This window comes from Ailuropoda melanoleuca, chromosome 7 (genome assembly GCF_002007445.2).
Source record: "Ailuropoda melanoleuca isolate Jingjing chromosome 7, ASM200744v2, whole genome shotgun sequence".
Taxonomy (NCBI): Eukaryota; Metazoa; Chordata; class Mammalia; order Carnivora; family Ursidae; genus Ailuropoda; species Ailuropoda melanoleuca.
Window position 1 is genome coordinate 57,819,098 of NC_048224.1, and position 18,549 is coordinate 57,837,646.

At 60.8% G+C, this 18,549-nt stretch overlaps 1 protein-coding gene across 1 annotated transcript; it reads right to left on the reverse strand.

Annotated features, from left to right (window-relative positions):
* Positions 1 to 1,988: 1,988 nt before the first annotated feature.
* On the reverse strand, positions 1,989 to 18,117 carry LOC117802931 (collagen alpha-1(V) chain-like). Its single transcript, XM_034663749.1, has 4 exons — positions 18,045 to 18,117; positions 9,278 to 9,553; positions 3,576 to 3,789; positions 1,989 to 2,292 (listed from the first exon to the last, which is right to left on the reverse strand). The coding sequence occupies exons 1-4, from the start codon at positions 18,115 to 18,117 to the stop codon at positions 2,004 to 2,006; spliced, it is 852 nt and encodes a 283-aa protein (XP_034519640.1). The 3' UTR covers positions 1,989 to 2,003.
* Positions 18,118 to 18,549: the final 432 nt, after the last annotated feature.

Genomic DNA, 18,549 nt, shown 5'->3' on the forward strand with positions numbered 1-18,549 from the left:
GAAAGACAGAAAACGTATGATCTCACTCTTATGTGGAATTTAAGAAACAAAACAGAAGATCATAAAGGAAGGGAGGGAAAATTAAAGACGAAATCAGAGAGGGAGACAAACCATAAGAGACTGTGAACCACAGGAAACAAACAGGGTGGCTGGAGAGGAGGTGGGGGTTGTGGGGTAACTGGGTGACAGGCATTAAGGACGGCATGTGATGGAATGAGCACCGGGTGTTAAATACAGCTGATGAATCACTGACCTCTATCTCTGGAACTCATAATACACTATATATTAATTAACAGAATTTAAATTAAAAAACAAAAATAAAAAAATAGAAGCTCTCGTACATCCTTTCCAGAAGGAGTTGGGTATAACTNGAAAAGTGGCCACAGGCTGTGTCTCCAAACTCGGCAAGTTCGGCAGCACCGAGGGTTCCAGGCTCCACCTGGCCCTGCTGTCCCGGGACACGCCGCGAGGGCCACGGACCCACCTTCACACACTGGCTCCCCAGCCCTCTCTTAGCGGCCCTCCCACCCCATTTTCACATAGACGTGACTGTTCTGGGCCTTGCTTGTCCGTCGTCCCACCTCTCCACCTGCCTTGACGCGGAACTCAAATCAAAACCGAGCCGCTAACACTGGTCAAGTGCCTACTCTGAGCGGCGCCGTGTGCCACGAGCCCCAGGAAGTACCACATTCAGGATCCCACTGCACCGACGCGGAGGCTGAGGCTATCACAGCAGAGCAACTTGCCCGAGCCCCCAAGTCCAGCACGCGAGAGAGGGGAGGGCCTGCCCCGGGCCAGCCGCCCTCCTGACAGGTTCTGCGGTCACGCCACACGCCCCATTATGACTTTGCAGAAAGATGAGACCGGGAAAGTCACTCTTCACCTGCTCAGCGGCAGACCCTCCCCACCGGCCAGCCCTGGAATCTGCAGACACATCAGTACCTGTAGGATAGAAATGGGGCTAACAAGCATGCATTCTCTCCCTCCGGGGCCCGCACCAAGAGCCGGGATCCAGCCGACATCTGACCAGCCTGGGGGTCTCCGGTTCGCCGAGCAGAGGCACGGGCCGGACACCCCACCTCAGGTGTGAGCACAGGGCTGGAGGGCACAGAGCATTCCTCTCAAACACGGCCAACTATGTGCGCAGTCCCAGGAATTTCGAGCAGAAACGCTGCCCCGAGGATGAAATTCCGGAGCTGGGAGAGCCCTCAGACCATCCAGCATGGTGGTTTCCAAACACGCTTCAGCCACAGAGCCCGAATATGTAAAAGAAAGAAGTCCAGCGGAGGGGCCCTGGCTGTCACCTCGCCCAAGCCAGAGGGGCCACCACTGTCACCTGAAGTGCCTTCTAGAATGCAGACCCCGGGGCCCTGCCACAGGCCTGGGGCCCCAGCAGCTCAGGAGGCCAAGCCTAAGCATCTGAACATTTAAGGGTCCCCAGGTGATGCCAGCGTGCTCCCCCAGGGCATCTGGAAACTGCTAGTCCCCTGCAGAGGTGACCTGCTTCTGGCAGGACGGCGCTCTCTAACGCTGTCTCATGCTGAACCCCAGTCTTCAAAGGAGAGAAATGCAGGACTCTTGCAGGTTGAAGTGGGGGCTCCCAGGGCCCCCTCTGCTCAGCCCCCTTCCCGTCCCTGAGGCATCTCCCCAGGAAGCCGGGCTCCAGACTGCAGGCAGGCACCGCCAAAGGCCAGCACCTCCAAAGGGTGGCAGCGCGTGCCTTCCCACAGCTCCCACGCCCAGCTAGGCGCTGACTGCCGGTCCCCCCCGCCACAGCTGCTCCCCTCCCAGGACAATCCTCAGATACCAGACAGCAGGAGTCCACGTGTGTCCACAAACCCTGGGCCACACTCACCAAAGCCGGTGCCCCTCCCAAGTTTGTCCCTGGGCCCCCTGGACAAGGGTGGACATGGCTGTCCTCACGTAGCCTCTTCATTCCCACAGGCCACAAACAGCCCTCAGAACAGCAGCAGAGGCCTCAGCCAACAGCAACCGCAGCCAAGTCAGAGTGGCAGCTGTCCCCAAGGAGGAGACAGGCTGTCAACAGCAGCCATAGCGGCCGAATCCAGGAGTGACCACTCGCCAGCACTGGTCCCAGGTGGCCGCGGGACGGCTGCCCCCGCCCTTACCTCAAACACTTCCTCATCCAGGATCCGGGTGCCAAACACGATGATGCCATTGACATCTATCACGGGGTGGTCACTGCGGTCGAGGTGTTTGGTGGTCTTCTTCTTACAATCCAGGATCAAGGTGACATTCCTCTTGTGGATACTGAGGGCAACCCTATGCCACCTGCAAAGAAACAGCCCAGGTGGGTGCGGGGGCTCGTGTCACAGAGCAACACCGGGGACCTGCCGCAAACTACTGTCTCCTGCACGGGCGCGGTGGGGCTGGGCAGCTCCGAGCGCAGCCTCTGCCATCAGACCGGGTCGCCCAAGGGCAGGCAGATGCCACAGTCCTGCCTCGGGTGAACCTGAAGCCCGCGGCAAGCTGCAGGCTGCCGGAGAAGCCGGGCTTTGCTGGGAGGTGGTGGGAGGGACCGATGTGAGGCTCTCAGTGAGAAACACAGGAACCACATCCCGACGGGGTTCCAAGATCAGGCACACGGCCTCGGACGCGTTAGCCACGAAGAGCTGACTTTCAAACTACCAGGGTTTAGGTACGCTCCCCAGGAGAGAATTCTGGAAAGACTCGTCTTTTTTCTCTTTAAATTATTCGCTCCCACATCCAGCGTGTCCGTATCCTTAAGGATCTCGTAATCCTTTAGAGAAGATGTGGTGTATACACACAACGGAACACCACTCAGCCATCAGAAAGGATGAAACCCTGCCATCTGCAATGTCGTGAACGGAACTAGAGGGGATTACGCTGAGCGAAAGTCAGTCAGAGAAAGACAGAAAACGTATGATCTCACTCTTACGTGGAATTTAAGAAACAAAACAGAGGATCATAAAGGAAGGGAGGGAAAATTAAAGACGAAATCAGAGAGGGAGACAAACCATAAGAGACTGTGAACCACAGGAAACAAACAGGGTGGCTGGAGAGGAGGTGGGGGTTGTGGGGTAACTGGGTGACAGGCATTAAGGACGGCATGTGATGGAATGAGCACCGGGTGTTAAATACAGCTGATGAATCACTGACCTCTATCTCTGGAACTCATAATACACTATATATTAATTAACAGAATTTAAATTAAAAAACAAAAATAAAAAAATAGAAGCTCTCGTACATCCTTTCCAGAAGGAGTTGGGTATAACTGCACAATCTTTGCTGTCCCTTCGAGACTAGCAGCCTAGCATTTGAGATACTTTAGTGCATCTGAAGGGGAAGTGGAGACCCAGGGAGAGGTCAGGGCCCCCCGAAGACATGGACGACAACCCGAGACCAGGACCCAGGCCTCCGGACTCGAGCCTGGTCCTCTCTCTGCCTGGGGTCCGCTGTGTGCATGGTGGCATCGCCTGCTTTTCCATCAAGTGCATCCTGCCGTAAGGTCCCCTGCCAGCCAGCAGGCTTTGGGCGGCCTGCCCGGATCCCCAGCGGGAGTAGGACTGGGTTGCTGAGCAGGACGCACTTACTTGCCATCAGACAGGTTGATGCCCCTGAAGAGGGGGTAATCCTCCGGCCCTGGTTTCCCCGTGTGGTCCTCATAGAGGAAGACCGGAGAGCGGCCCATCTCCAAGCCGATCTGCTGGATGCCCTGCTCATTATAGATGGAGACCAGGAAGGCCTGGCTGCCCTTCTTGGCTTTCACAGTGGTTAGAATGGAGAAATCCTCAGGAAATGAAGACGCTGTAACAGAAGACAGAGGTAAGAAGGCAGTCAGGAAGCCCTAACTACACCCAGCCGCACTCTGCAGACAAACCAGCTCGTGGACCTGGCAACGTTCCAGGCATATGGTTGTGCATAGCCATCTGCTACACATCTGCCCCTTGACCAAACTGTTCCTGCAGCCCTCCCCTCGCACCACATGACCAAGCCTACGCTCCTAGAGGCTCAGTTCAAGCGCAAACCTGATTGGTCCTTCCGGCAGTGAGCCTTCGATGTCATTTCCTTGTTCCCATACCTCAATACATCTGTGTGTAAACCCTAACTAGAACCTCTGAGAACGTCAGCTCTTTCTGGGCAGGGGCTGTTTCCGAGGCATCTTCGTACTCTCCAGAGTGCCTAAAGCTATACCCAGGAAATTGTGTTTCACTGAGTGCCCTCAGGAGGGAGGGGGAGAGAGAGCAGGGAGAAGGAAGGCACTAGGCAGGGACCACATCTCCTGGCTAATATGCAAAACAAGATAAATAGAAAGAAATCAAAAGACTTCGACCCAAATTTTAAAAAGGAAGTAAAAAACAAACGCCATACGTTAATGGCAGGGAATGCTCTTTACAACTCAGGACAGAAACAACATGAGGTCAGTAACAGCCAGGCCTGCGCCAGCCCAAGTGTGAGCGCGGCCGTGTGAGCGCGGCCCAGATCTGCTCCAGATCTCCCCACACGCACGCGCCCTTCCTGGGGCGGCGGCAGGAAATCTCCGCGCCCCCCCCCCATCCATCCTGCTGGTGGAGGCAGCAGCTCTGCCGAGGGCCTGGAGCACAGGGGGAGCGTGGCTGGTCCCTGCAAGGGAAGCCACCTGGAAACGCTCTGCAGAACGGAGCCTGGAGAGGCGTCGGCACGAGCAGCCTCAGGGAAGAGTGGCTGTGAACCTGGCTTATGGGCCTGGATAAGGAGCGACCCTGTTACCAGACCCACCGTTCCTTAGAACAGTAACAAGGTCAAGCAGCTGGCCCCAAGGCCTGTGGGGCTACAGAGCTGGGGCTAGTGCAGCTCTTAGCAGAGATGCTATCTGTGGGCGCCCTCTGCTGACGCATGCTCCTGGCCTCAGCTTCTGCTCCAGGGAGCAGAGAGCCGCAGGGTGCCATGCTGGGGACAAGGGACCTCCAGGGCACCAGGCCTAGGGCGTCCTAAGACTCCCAGGGAGCAGGAGGGAGCCCCTGCTGTGGTTTCTGTGACCCCCTGCAGGACCCAGGGGGGAGATGTTGCCAGGGCGAGCCAAGGGCAAGAGAGGCCATGGCTGCTTCCATCAGGGAAACCAACTGGCCGCCAAAGGCAAGCTCAGAGACTCGTGTGAGGTCCCCAGGTGAAGAGAGAGGGCAGCTGAGAAGTCCACCCCACGGGCCCCAAAGCCCCAGGTAAGGTGCCCACGGGGAGAGGGAGGCCCGAGGCCCCCAGCCCCAGGGGTCAGGCTGGGGTCTCCCTCCCCTAGCAGGACTGCTCAAGGCCCCCATTCCCCAGCGCGGGGCGACGCTGGACAGCGCGACCACCTGTCCCAAGACAGGCCACCTCAGGCCGCCCTTCCACGCGGACAGGAAGCCTTTGGGAAGAGCTGTGCTGCGATCACCAGTCACAGAGCCCTCGCTCCACGCTGTCCCTCCACACGTGGGACGTGAGAGGAGTCACAGACGCCGCCTCAGCCGTACCACCTGGAGGAGTGGCATCTGGCCAGGAGAAGCCCCGCTGCAAGGACCGCGGCAGGACCTGGGGCCCCGTTGCATTGCTGGGGTGAATGCGCACCGAGGGGCCTGGGGGTGTTTGACCTGAGGCACCTCGGAGGCCACTGCCCACGTCCAGGTTGAGTTACGGTCCCTCGCTCTCATCCCAAGGGTCACCCGCCCCATCCCCAGCTCAAGATGACCCCATGCTGTATACAGCCGTCATCCCGTCTGACATACAGAGAAGAACGGGGAATGAGAGCGCTCCCTTCCCGGCATGTCATAGCCTGGGGACAGCCACGGCCCCGTCTCTCCAGCTCATGAGGACGCCATGCCCCGGCGTTCACACCTCCGTGCAAGCAGAGCTCAGCTCAGAGAGCCTGAGAGGATAAGTCATGTCTGACCTGAATCTCCCTGCTGGCGAAATAACAATGGCTTTACTGTCACTCCAGAGATGGCCTCTTCCAGGCGTGACGTGAGCCAGACGCTGACACGCTCCACGACCTGCGCTGTCTGGGCCATCGGGCGGACTGCGTCTGGGTCCCACACTTCCTACCAGATTTCTCAAAGTTACGGGGGAGAAATGCGTTCAGCAAGAGGCCCAATTACTTCCTCAGGTCATTTCCTTTTCACTTTGCTGAGGCCCAAGGGCACTGGGGCCATTTGGGTATACAGTAGGAACTTAATAAAGGCATTGCTATTAAACTGAATCCTACTAAGCCAACAGCTCCCGAACGGGACGGTCTGCTGGACGGGGGCTGATCTGGAGCCCCAGGCCCGCCTGAAGGGAAGACCTGGGGCGAAGGCCAAAGGGGGTGGGGACATTGTCACATCCCAGCCCTGCTTCAGATGCTGAACGAGAAGGGAGTCTCAGTGGCCCTGAGGTTACCAGATGGAGCACAAAGTGGAGAGAGGACCCCAATCTGAAGCACGAGAACAGAGGAGGGGGCTGCTGATCGTGGGGAAGCCTGCTGTGCTCTGGAAGTCTTCAGAGGGGCCAGCGCGGACGTGGCCGCACTGGTTCTGTGGATGCAGGAGCACCCAGTCATGGGGCCCCAGGAAGTCGCGGCAGCCGATGGGACGCACGGCCTCCTCCATTCACGGAGGATCCGTGACGGCGTCTTCTAGGGTCTCAGGCTGGTCTTCCTTTGATGTCCCCCTGCAGACAGAAGGTGGCGAGGCCCAAAGACCCCCAGGCAAGCAGGGCCACTGTCTCCGGCTTGCCCCTCAAAGTGTCCCAGTTCTGGGCTCTGCCTTAGACCTTACAGCCTGTCAGGGCCAACTGTCGGGAATGGTCCATGCTTACAGTCGAGCTGCAGGCTCCCACTGACGTCAGGACCCGGACCACTGGCTGTGAGTGAGACGAGGAAGACCCCTTGGAATCAGGGAGGACGCGAGTCTCCGTCTGGCTAGCAGACACCCCCGAACTGCCTGCCTGCCCCTCTGGAGGGAGGGCGAACCCACGGCAGGGTCCCACACCGCGCCACCCGGACTCCCCAGTCCAGAGAAGCCGGGACTGCAGACGATTCGCCCAGAGCTGCAGAGCCGCTGGACAGGCCTGGTGGGCGCCACAGGCTCACCCACGTCAGGCGCAGGCTGGGGGAAGAACACATCCCCACGGGGGCTCCCAAACACCCGCTCGGCCTCGGCCACCCAGCACTCCTCCGCGAGCCTGTGAGGGGGGCACTGCGTCCTCAGAGCAGCCGGACAACTCCGAGGTCTTCCTGCCATGGCCATGAGTCATCCGGACACAGACGTCCCTTTGCTCCGAGTTGTTCAAACACGGTCACACTCAACGCAGGCCCCCTGGCCACCCGGCCCAACCAGCACACACAGGTGCCCGAAATGCAGTCACGCTGCCCCCCAACCTGGGAGACGGGCCCCCTAGTGAAAAGGTCAGCAGGCGTCCAAGAGAGAAGGGACGGAAGCTGTGTGTATCTTCACACCCGAGGCCACAGTCACAGGAAGAGCGTCCTGGCAGCTTTTGAGGACTCCACACTTTGGGATTTGGAAAAGGGACCCCCTCGAAACGCCTACTCAAATCAGCCCGAGACCATCTCCGGCTTTATTTGGCTTTGATGAGACTCTGGCTCTGCCTGGACGGCTTCTGCTCCACACGCTGACTGTGACCAGAAGGCCCTGTCAAAGCGTTCACACTCTAAGTGTCTAATCGAGTCACTAATTTGAGAGCTTAGGGAAAGCAAGGGCTGAGAAACTGTGCCCTGTCTTACAGCTGGGGGATCCACACTGCATCTCCAATCACGGGCCTGTCCTCGGGGATCCATGCAGTTTCGGGAGGGTGGGAGTGCCCGTCACGCCAAAGAGCCTGAGCTGGGGGTCGGAGATCAGACTGACAGCAGATCCGTCCCAGGCAGGATGCCTGGCTTCCCCGGCACGGCCTGGCAGGGGACAGTGTTGCTCACACCCCGCACAGCCGCCAGGTCCTGGGGCAGCCACCCCCTCAAGCCCTTCCCCAGTGTCCCTCAGTCTCTCTAGGTTGGGGGACGGGGGGGGGGCGCAGGACAGGGCGTAGCGGCTTCTGGGCGGAGATGAGAGTGAGCACCTGGTGGGTGATTCTAGAAGACAGGCTCGGCCCTGAAGGGGGGGAAGTGCCCCAGGACATGTGGGGTGGAGGCCGACAGCAGTCTACGGGTTGTAAGCCAGGGGCCCGACAGTGACCTCGCCTGCAGCCTGGGGCGGCTGGGCACGCAGAGGCGGACTCCCGGGAGCCTGACATCTACCCAAAGTGACCTTCTTGGAAAGGGCCAACCCAGCCTCTCTCAGGGACTCATAAAGGCCCCATGGGTTAAAGGCAGGCTGAGTGCAAGGGGCATCAGAAGCAAGCACGCAGCCCCTGAGAGAGCATGTCCTTCAGGACCCCGTGGGGATGTGGGAGCACAGACACACTGGACGTGTCCCGAGGCTGCCTGACGTGGGGGTCACAGCAGGTCACCAGAAAGTGATGCAGAGTCATCTACTGATGGCAGCATGTCACCGCGCACGGAGCAGCTGCCGGCCCAGGAGAGCTCGCCTGCCTGGCCCCTGGCCCCTTCTGATCTGAATCAGAATGAGCTCGCTTAAGGCCGGGGAGGAAGAGGTGACCCATCACGGGCTTTTTACCCCTGAGGGCTTACCTGACCCTGGGTGTGGGGAGGGGGTGTCACATAGCGTCCACAGCCGGGTGACAGGGACAACTGGGATGCCACGTCTTAGCAGCCAACGTCACCCCCACTCTGGGCACGTGACTCAAAGCAGAGATCTGGCGCCTGGCAACTGCTTCTCGTTAGAAGCCCACACCCTCTTGCTGGGAGCCCTGATGCTCGACTCTTGGTGTCTCTTCATGTCACTGCCCCCAATTAAGCTTCTGTGTGGGAGCGCTTCCTTTCCCATGACCCCGGGTCTCTCTCAACCTCAGCACGGGACAGCTATCCATCACCTTTTCACATGTGGAGTCCTGGCAGCCTGTCTACAGCTGGAGATACACCTGCTTAGAAAAGCGAGGGGAACAGATGAGGCCCCACGGGCCCACCTTCCGTGATGGGTGGTGATGGCCACTGGGCTGTTTTTGCTAGAATGAGGACACTGGCCTCCTTAGAAGGGCTTCCTGGAAAACCACGTGTGCTTCTTTCTCCACACAGGCATCCTGCCTGCGCCCTGCCTGGAGGTGGGAGGGCAGAGCCATGCCCACACCCACACATGCCCATCCCCACCGCCCTGCACCCGGACACACACTCAGGTCCCCGCAGCCGGGACACAGGCTCAGGTCCCTGCACCCAGAACACACACACGTCTCTTACCAGGATACAGCTGTTTGGTGGGTGCACTGAGCTGGGCATCCTTCGTGACTCTGTAAGCGACATCCGGACCTTTGGACGATCTCCGCGTGGCACAGAAACCTGTTGTCTTTGTTATTCCATCAGGCAAGTTGTGGAAATCCAGGACCTTCAGGAGATCTGCTGGCTGAGCTGAAATGGCAAAGGGAGGTGGGGTGTTAGCCACAGTGGGGAAGGAGCAGCGCAGGGCCCCGGCCACCTGCCCAGGAGCACGCAGAGGGCTGAGGGGGTGGGAACCAGCTCAGAACCAGCTGTGAAACCAGGGGCTTGGGGGCACGGGGTAGTCTGCTCAGAGAAGGGCATGCATCCAGGTCCCCAGATCCACACTCCTGGCCCAGCTCCTGCCGCAGCCGCACACCAGGAGCGAACCATCCCTCGCTGCGCCCCCCGCGGCCTCCCCTCCCCCAGTTTGCAGACTTGGCTCCTCTGCTCTGCCATCCTCCACTGGCAGGAACTGGATGGATCCAGCTCCCAGATACCCCCCCAATCATGGGAAAGCCACCCATATGCAGGCCTCAAGGCTGGTCGGACCCCACCGTGGATGGGAGCAGCTGTGGGGGGAGGTCTTTCAGAGGGGGGCACTGGCAGCTCTTGGGTTCTGGTGCGTGGCCCTGGGGTCGGCACATCCTGTGGGACCCGGACGAGAACCACGGAGACCAGTGACACATTTTATCCCCCCATCATCACCTGATTAAATTGTGATTTTCCCATCACTGTTTACAGCAAAGAGCCAGTTTCCATTTCCCCCAGAAAACCTAGGCCTACAAGGCAAAACAGCACAGAACCAAGGATAAGGGAGGCGCAGATCTGTGCATCCCTTCCAGAAAGTTCCGGACCCTCCATAGGGGGCTCCTCAGAGAAGTGCAGCAGGGCCCAAGGGCATTCCGATGGAAGCCAGGGCACTTCCTTCAGCAAGAGCCAGCCTCGCAGTGCCCCTGGCTCCCTCCTTCCCATCGGGAAGAGCGGGGACCTCCAGGCTCTGAGCACCACAGGCCTGGGATCCACACACCTGCTCCAAACAGGTGAGTTCAGGGGGAAAACTCAGTCCCATTACTACAAACAAGAGGCCCCAGGAGCCCCGGCAGAGAAAATAAACTCCAACTGGGAGTCAGTGTCAGGCCATGCAAGCAGCAGGTGCCGCCCTGGGGTTTCAGGGAGCCCAGCAGTCAGCACCCACCTGCGTGCTGGGTGGGGGTGGGGCTGGGGGGACTGGCCCCGCCTCTGCCGCTGGGCATGTGAGCCTCACCGGGCCAATCAGGGCACAGCTCCTCCCCTTCCCAGGTGGCTGGTGCCCGGATGGACAGCAAGGGGCCCGACAAAGCTCCTTCCCGGGCCTTTTCCTTTGGGAAAGAGGAATCCTCTCTGCGCTGCTGGTGGGGCCAGGACTATGAATTAGGAGCTGAGGCGGCCCTCTCCTAGGAGGGAGAGACAGACTCCTGCCACACGGCCTGAGCCCTTGGATCGAGCCGTGCCTGAAGAAGGTCCATCTACATTAGCCAGTGAGTTGTCCTTCTATTTAAGGCGACTCGGCTTAGGCTCTGACACCTGCTACTGTAAAATCAGCACCCATTGCTGGGTGTGACGGCGAGACTGATGCAGGCTCTTCAGCCCACTGGCCTCCCACCCCAGAGGGGTGAACACATGCCTGAGCCTCGCTCAAGAGGAAAGTCCCACTTATCTAACAAGGGTGGAGAACTGGGAGGTGAGAAAGGACCTCACCCCCAGCATCAGTTTCCCCATCTCCAGTCCCAGGAATCCTGTGCCAGCTGTTGCGCCCGGAGCTCAGCGTAACGTGGGGGGGAGGCATGGGGACCCCGAAGCCTGTGCCCCTCACTGCTCATCCAGCAAGGCCCTGACAGAGGCCCCACGCCCGGGAGGGCAGCCCTGGAGCAGGGCCAGGCCATGGCATTGAGTGCAGTGAACGGTGCCCTGGCAGGTGCAGACGGCTCCCCACACAGTGATGCGCTGGGATGGGGGCACAGCAGCCTGGGCCAGGCCCTGAGAGTGCTGCGCTACCCAGATCCCAGAGCTCTGCCCCAGCACTGTCATTTCTACAACTCAGCTTTGCTGCAGAACTCTGTCACTGTAACCAAGAACACATGGGGATGGGTGGGAACCCTTAAGGAGAGGACAGTGTGGGGACCCAGGCACTCCTGGTCCAGACTGACCTCCACTCGCAGACAGAATCACGGCCTCCCGTGGTCTCTGTGATTTCCCGGAGTGGCTCTCGGCTCCTCCCGGGGGCCTGGCCACCACACAGCGTAGTCAGCCCCTCCTGGCACAGTGTCGGCACCGCCAAAGCACTCGGCAGCAGTGACCCTCCTACAGGCCCCGCAGCCCTCGCCGGATGCCCGTCCACCTGACATCAGCCGCAGGTGCCAGCAGCACCCGGGCCTGGACTCGGGCCGTGGGAAGAGACGGGCGGTGCCAGCCGCCAGCTCCCCTGCCACGGTGACAAAGCCCCGAGCTCTGGCTTATCTCTGAGATTCAGTTCCAAGGCAGGTGGTGGCCAGGGGAGGGATCAGAGATCCCAGCTGGGGTTTCTTGGGCTCCCATCCCACTAGCTGGTGATGCTCTTCCCAGATGGGCAGCTTGCAAACCTGTTTTCTCGATTGCTAACGGGAGAGAGCTGTTTTCCAGAAGCCTCCGGGACATGTTTATAGGCCTCTGCTAAACAAGTTGAAAAGGCCACCAGACCATTCAGGCCCAGCGCCACCCTCCCGCTGGCCAGGGGCTCCCTGTGCCAGAGCTAAAAAAATACTTTCAAGTTTTATAAAAGGTGTGGGAAGGGCCTGGGAGGCATCTGGCAGAATAGGACTTTCGTGGACTTTCCTTCCCTCTGACACAGGAGCCTCCCCTTCGAAAGGCAGTTTCTTAGGAAACCAGGGCCCTTGTTGCCTGTATCGGGAGGAGAACCCCAGTGCCGACTTTGGGGACAGGTGTGCCTGGGTTTGAGCCCTGCGCCGCCCCACTAGGGAGAAGGTCCTGAGGCTGGAGAGGGGGCTCCAGCACCAAAGGCTGCCCCTGGCACATTCCCTGGACGAGCAGTGAGCCCTCCCTGCCCCCCCCCCTGACAGCCAGGTGCGCATCACCCCTGTGCATCCCAGCCACCCAGTGGAGACAGAGCGGGAACTGCAGCCTCCATACCGGCCAGGCCCACTTAGCTGCCTGAGACCAGAGTGTGCAAAGCAGGCCCCTGCGGGGGAGACCTCGCCACACTTGCCATGCCCCGGCCACCACGTGCTGGGAGCGGCGGGCGCCCTGGTCCTGCTCCAACTCTAGGGCCTTCCCGCTCTGCAGAGCCTGGGGTGCTGAAAACCACTTCGCAGACTTCCCGGCCGGCAGTAAGGCTCAGGGGGCAGGCAGGGTCCTAGCACGGAGGTGGTTGAGCTCTGGGGGCCACCTGCCCATGAGGCAGCACGAGGACCGAGGAAAAGAAACGCAGGAGTGACAGCAGTGGCCCTCAGATGCTGGAGCACGCAGGGATGGACTGACGTACCGGCGAGCTGCTGCAGACGAGAATGGCCCCAAGCTGGACACAGGTGCACCAGACACATTTTACAACTGGCGGGTGCACGGCGGGGGCACTGCGTCCACCAACCCCACTAGGATGACCTCTGCCGCCCTGAGAAGCACTTTCCACAATCACTCTGAAAGCCAGCCGCCCGGTGCCCCTCCAGACCTAGACCGGCGGGGCTCCACGCCACCGGGGGCCGCCGCCCCCCATTTCATGGCTGCAGGACACAGGGCACCAAAGCAGCCCCCAACGGTGACTCCAGGGCCCTTGTGGCCCAACTGCCAGCGGATCACATGGTCAGCAGGCCAGCGAGCCTCAAGGAGGTGGCACACAGCCCCACCTTCCGCTCGAGGCTGCCAGCGCCTGCTGGCCTTGGGCTCAAAGTCCTCTCCTTCTTTTTTATTTTTTTATTTTTTTGCTCTTCTCTAAATAAGCCACATGTCTTCTCAAACACTTGCTACTGGCAAAGACCGCCTCGGAAGCCCAGGGTCTGTCCCTCTGGCCGGACGGCGGGATGGCTTCCTGCAGCCTCTGGGGCTCGGGGAGCAGGTCGCGGGTTATCAGAACCTGCTCTACGGACCTGGAAACATAATGTGCTTTCGGATTCCACCAGGCCACTCATGACCAGAGTCCCAGTGGGAGGGGACCTTTTCCTCCGTCCCCCGAGTCCTGGGGACCCTAAGCCGGGGCAGTGCCCACCGCTACTCTGCCATCGGGGCGCCCTCGCCAGGGCCGTGCCATCCACCTGCCAGATCTCCAGGACCCCAGGTCCCTTCTCAAGAGCCCAGGCCCGGGGTGGGACAAGTGGGGGCATCACAGCACCTTCACCTCATCAGGGGACCGTCAGCACTGCCCCCACGGTGACAGGCTCTGCCAGTCCCTGGGCTTGGGGATCTCTGGGGACCGCTGCTGGTCTGGGCTGGTCTGCCTCCGTCTCGTGGTCATCTGCACAGCCCCTGTCTGTGCCCCTGCCTTCCCTGGGGCAGGAAGGCCGTGGCCTTCCTGTGACACATGCTCAGGAGACTCAAGACCCCAAGTTCCAGACAGGGCTGCTGGGCGGTGTGAGGCACCCGGCAGGAACGATGCTGCCCCCCTACCCTGCGCGCTCCCACTCAGTCCCTGTGCTGGGAGCCCCAGGCCTCCCCAGCCCCAGAACTCCATGGCTCACCCTCCAAAGGCCACAGCCCAGCATTTCCAACAGCAAGCCCTCTCGACAGAGACCAGGGCCAAATCCCGGCAGGTGTCTGCAGGGTGCTGGGTGAGCCTAAAGGGATGAGCCCAGAGGAGGGGGCAGGAGGGGAGGGGGGGTTGTGCACGCTTCAGAGTCAACATCGCCATCACCAAAATGGAAGAATTCTCTAAATAACCACCTTCAAAGTCCTCAGAACTGTCTAATTTTAGATCCAGAAGGGACCAAAAACAACACAGGGCTAGGGCCCTTTATTTCGAAAGTGAGCAGGTGTGGGGAAGGGGTGTGACCATCCCAAGATCGCACAGCAGGCTGGTGCACAGCGGGGGCCGTGACACAGCCACCCTCAGCTTTGGATCCACGCCAGACCCGACGCACAGAGTTAACGATGGGGTCCACGAAGCACAGTGCGTTCACCGCCCACCCCGCGTGCGGTGCCCTCGCTGCTCTCGTCCATGCGTCCTTCCACGAGTGGCGGTAACACCCCGTGTCATGGCCATCTGCTCTCCTGGGCTGTAGATCAGGAGGACCCTGCCATCCTAGCACCCAGCAGACGCTCGTGGCACCTGCCACCGAGGGCTGCCCTTGTTCCGTGTCGGCAGAGCGCCACGTGGCCACCCGCCGACACACCTGCCCTTACTCTGTCCTCACGAGTTCCCCCCTCTGCTTCCGGAAAGGACACCAGGGCGGGGGTGGGCGGAGGCCCCCCTGGCCCAGGGCTGAGGCCCTCCCACCAGCCCTCCGTGGCCCCATCGAGGGGGCCGGCCCAGCAGGTTGAAAAAACAAACAGGCCTTTGGAGGCCGCAACTGAAATTCCTCTTCAGTGACCAAACTACGGAAACAAAGCAGAAGGGCAGGGGGTGGCCAATGTGCCCAGGGCCTGGGACGGGCCGTCTCCAAGTGCTTCCCCTCCCCCACCCCAGGGCTGTCACCTCTGGGCAGGCCAGGCTTGCTGCCACGCTGCGAACACGGGTCCCTGAACACCCTTCAGTGGCTCGCAATACCGAGAACTCACTCTTCTGCCAACATCAGGGCCCGGTCCTGCCCTGAAGTCCTAGCTCTCACTGCTGCCGCCCCACCAAGGCCACGCCATTACACGGACCACTCCACCATGGTCCCTGAGAACAGAGTCCTGGGCTTGTCCTGGGGTGCACAGCATGACCCCCAGGGACCCCCCCAAGATCTCATCACCCCTGGGCCCCACACAAGCACTTTCGTGGCTAGAGGGGGCTGGATTTGAGCCTGGCTCTGCCCACCCTGCCCTGTGGGCCATGGAGGGCTCCGTGCAGAAAGGGACACGAGGGCCTGCCTGGCAGGGAGCCCACAGCTGGCAGGGGCTTGCTGTCCCCACCCCTCCAGCCGGGACTCCGCCAGCCTTCCCTACAACATCCCTGACCACCTGTCAGTCTGTCTCCCACAGGGAAAGCCCAGCACGGGGCCCGCAGTGCTCAACATCACCGTGCTTGTCAGTTACTTCCGGCCTGTTTTCCGGTTTCTGAGGAAGAGCTCAGGGCCCGCAGACATGGCCTCCTGGGGGTGTTTTCCACGGAAGGAGGCAGCTTCATGGTGTGTGGCTGTGCAAACCCTTTGTGTGGCATCTGTCTCCTAGACGAGACGGCCAGGACAGGCCCACCTGATGCCACCTCCCCGGGGGCCCCCGAAGGCCCTGTGATTGGGGTTCGGCGGACGTGGCTCTGGTCCCAGCTCCCCCAGCCACCAGCCCCATGGCCCTGGGGAAAGTGCATCCCAACCCGGAGCCTCCCTGCCACCATCTGTGAAAGGGAAGGGACACCGCGAGGAGTGGCCAGCACTGGGATGGTGGCGGGCGTGGGCCTGGGGCACGGCCTGGCCACGGTGTGGGCAGCATCAGCCGAGATGGGACTGCTGGGCAACGCTGAGCACCTCCCCCTGCCCCCCACAGCACCCCCACAGCGCGCAGGGAGAAGGGTAGGGACGGTAGGGTGCAGGATGTGCTCCCAGGGAGTGCTCCTTCCGTGAGCCAACACGAGGGCCCGGAGACGGCGAGAGGGATGGTCTGAGCCTGCTTCTCATGGTGCCTTCACGGCAGTATTTTGACGGTGAAGAGTCATGTGGCGAGGAGAAGGATCAATTAAGAGCTGATCAGCACTGAAAGCCTAAAGGTATTCCAGACAGCGGGGAGCAGAGGCGACGTGGAGTCCGTCACAGAGCCAGTCAGCAGGTCAGGGCCAAATGCGGACACCCCCCAGCGCAGCCTCGCGCAGTCGGCATGCACAAGCCCCAAGTTCTCTCTTATAAGCAGGATGCCCTTGGCCCACACACCCCACACGCCATGCTGCTGGGAAACACTGGCCGCCGTATCCCTCCTCCGTCCTCCTGGGGCCCAAATGCCCCCCAGGCCACAGCTTAGCCTTGGGAAAAGCCCCAGGGTCTATCAGCTCCTTCACAGAGACCTGGCTGGCCTTTTCCTCCCAGTAAATGCCCGTGCCCTTCCGTCCCCGCTGCACTTGTCGCCCTGGAGGGGTGTGAGTCCTAAGAGATCACCCAGCTGTCACCACGGGCCGTCCAGCTGCCCAGCAGCGTCTGGGAAATGGGGGACCGGGAGGGGGTGATAGCAGCCAGGATGCAGATAGGCTCTGAAAGGCCACAGGAGAGCTGCAGGTGGAGAGAGGTTCAGCCTCGCTGAGCTGGCTCCAGCTAATACCCCTTCCCCAAAGGGCCTCCCACCAGATGACACACGGGGGCTGCAAGCAAATGCAGTGAATGTGATGGGAGGGGGGATGGGGGGCAGCCCAGGGCCTGAGCACCCACCATGAGCCTCCATGACCTGGGGAGGGGGCAGCTGAGGCCCTGAGCGCCCACTGTGCGTCTACACGCCCCGAGGAGGGGGCAGCTGAGGCCCTGAGCGCCTACTGTGCGCCTACATACCCCGGGGAGGGGGCAGCTGAGGCCCTGAGTGCCCACTGTGTGCCTACGCCACCCTATTCAGGAGCACAAGATCCCTAAGGAGAGCCACAGTGGGGAGGTAATTCTCCTGGTCCTGGTCTGCACAGTGAGAGGTGGGACTGGTTTGAAACTCGCTCCCTAAGCTGTGACCCCCATCTTCCACCTCTTGTTGGGGCTGACCCGAGGACCTGGGTACCGGCGCCTCCAGAGGACCCCACACTGTGGCCGCATGCTGACCAGGTGCCCTCGCGGGGCTCAAACACAGGTATGTGCCACCACCTCGGCCACAGTCCAGCCTGGTGACCCTGCAGACGCAAAGACAAGACTCAACACACACACATCACCGAGAAGTCCTGCTGCCCGCAAGGCGCCCATGGGGGCTGGCTGGCACGGCACAGCACAAGGGAGGGAGGCCTGCAGGAGGAGTGGACAGGAGGGCGGCCGTCCTGTGGGAGCAGAGGAAGCCCCCCGGGCTCGTCTGGGGCCACACAAGGAGGTAATCCACCGCCCCAGCAGGGCAGCACGGGGACGTCCCATCAGGGTGCAGCCAGGCCTCACGGAGCAAGCCCGGCTCCCATTATGCCAAAGACCGTGAGTGCTCCAGACCGGACTAAGACTCCACCACCCCGAGGAATGGGAGCAAATGTCACAACCGAGGGACAGGAGGCATCTTCCCGCCGGCCTGAGGAGGACGGGAAGTGTCCAGCTTCTCACGGCGTCTACTTAGCACCTTCCTCCTCCCATCAGTCATCCCTGCTTCCCATCTGGCTTCATAGAAACAAAGGAGCACATACGTGTCTCTCCCCGTCGTTCCGCAAAGGGCGATGGACCGAACAGAGCACGGACGGGAGTCCTGCGGCCTGCTGCAGAGATGGCGTGGGCCAGAGGAGGCGGCCTGGGCTGTGCGCGCACGGGCGCTGCCAGCAGGAGCCGGTCCAGGAGCCAAGCCCGCAGGCGTGATCGGGAGCCAGACGATTAATCTTAGTTTCCTTGGAGGTAATTCATCTCCTTGTTCTGGAGGAAAGGGGTGGGGATGGCACCACATGCCAGATTCCACCGGGCTGGGGCTGGCTGCGTTTGCAGGGGCAGGCTCAGCCCACCTGCTTCCATGAGGCCCGGAGGCTGGTTGCCATCAGGCCAGCTGGGGTCACACTGGCAGGGGGCCCTCTGCATCCTCGGCCTCGCCCAGGCCCAGCACCCAGGGAGCTCTCAGGGCACCGTGCAGAGGAGGGCGGGCAGGCAGGAGCCAGAACTACACCAGCCCCTGGGTCAGACGCACTAAGAGCTTCAAGAAGTGGACGAGTAGTACCAGTCCCTGGGGTGCTGCGGGGGCCTCATTCATGCAATATTCTCTGGGGTCTACTGGGAGTCAAGTACGTGGGGAAGGTCTCCATCAGTTCTGCACTAACCCTCCTGACATTCCAGCATCCGGGCAAGGCCTCGGCTGCTCTGGCCTGAGCATTTCCAGACCACTGCCTCACCACCCTGGAGGTGCACAAGCTTCCTGAATGTAGGGGACGGGGTGGGCTTTAGGACTCAGAACTAAGTAAAGTGATGTATCATGGAACCAGATACTAGCACACCCCAAAACCAACAGCAGCTCCA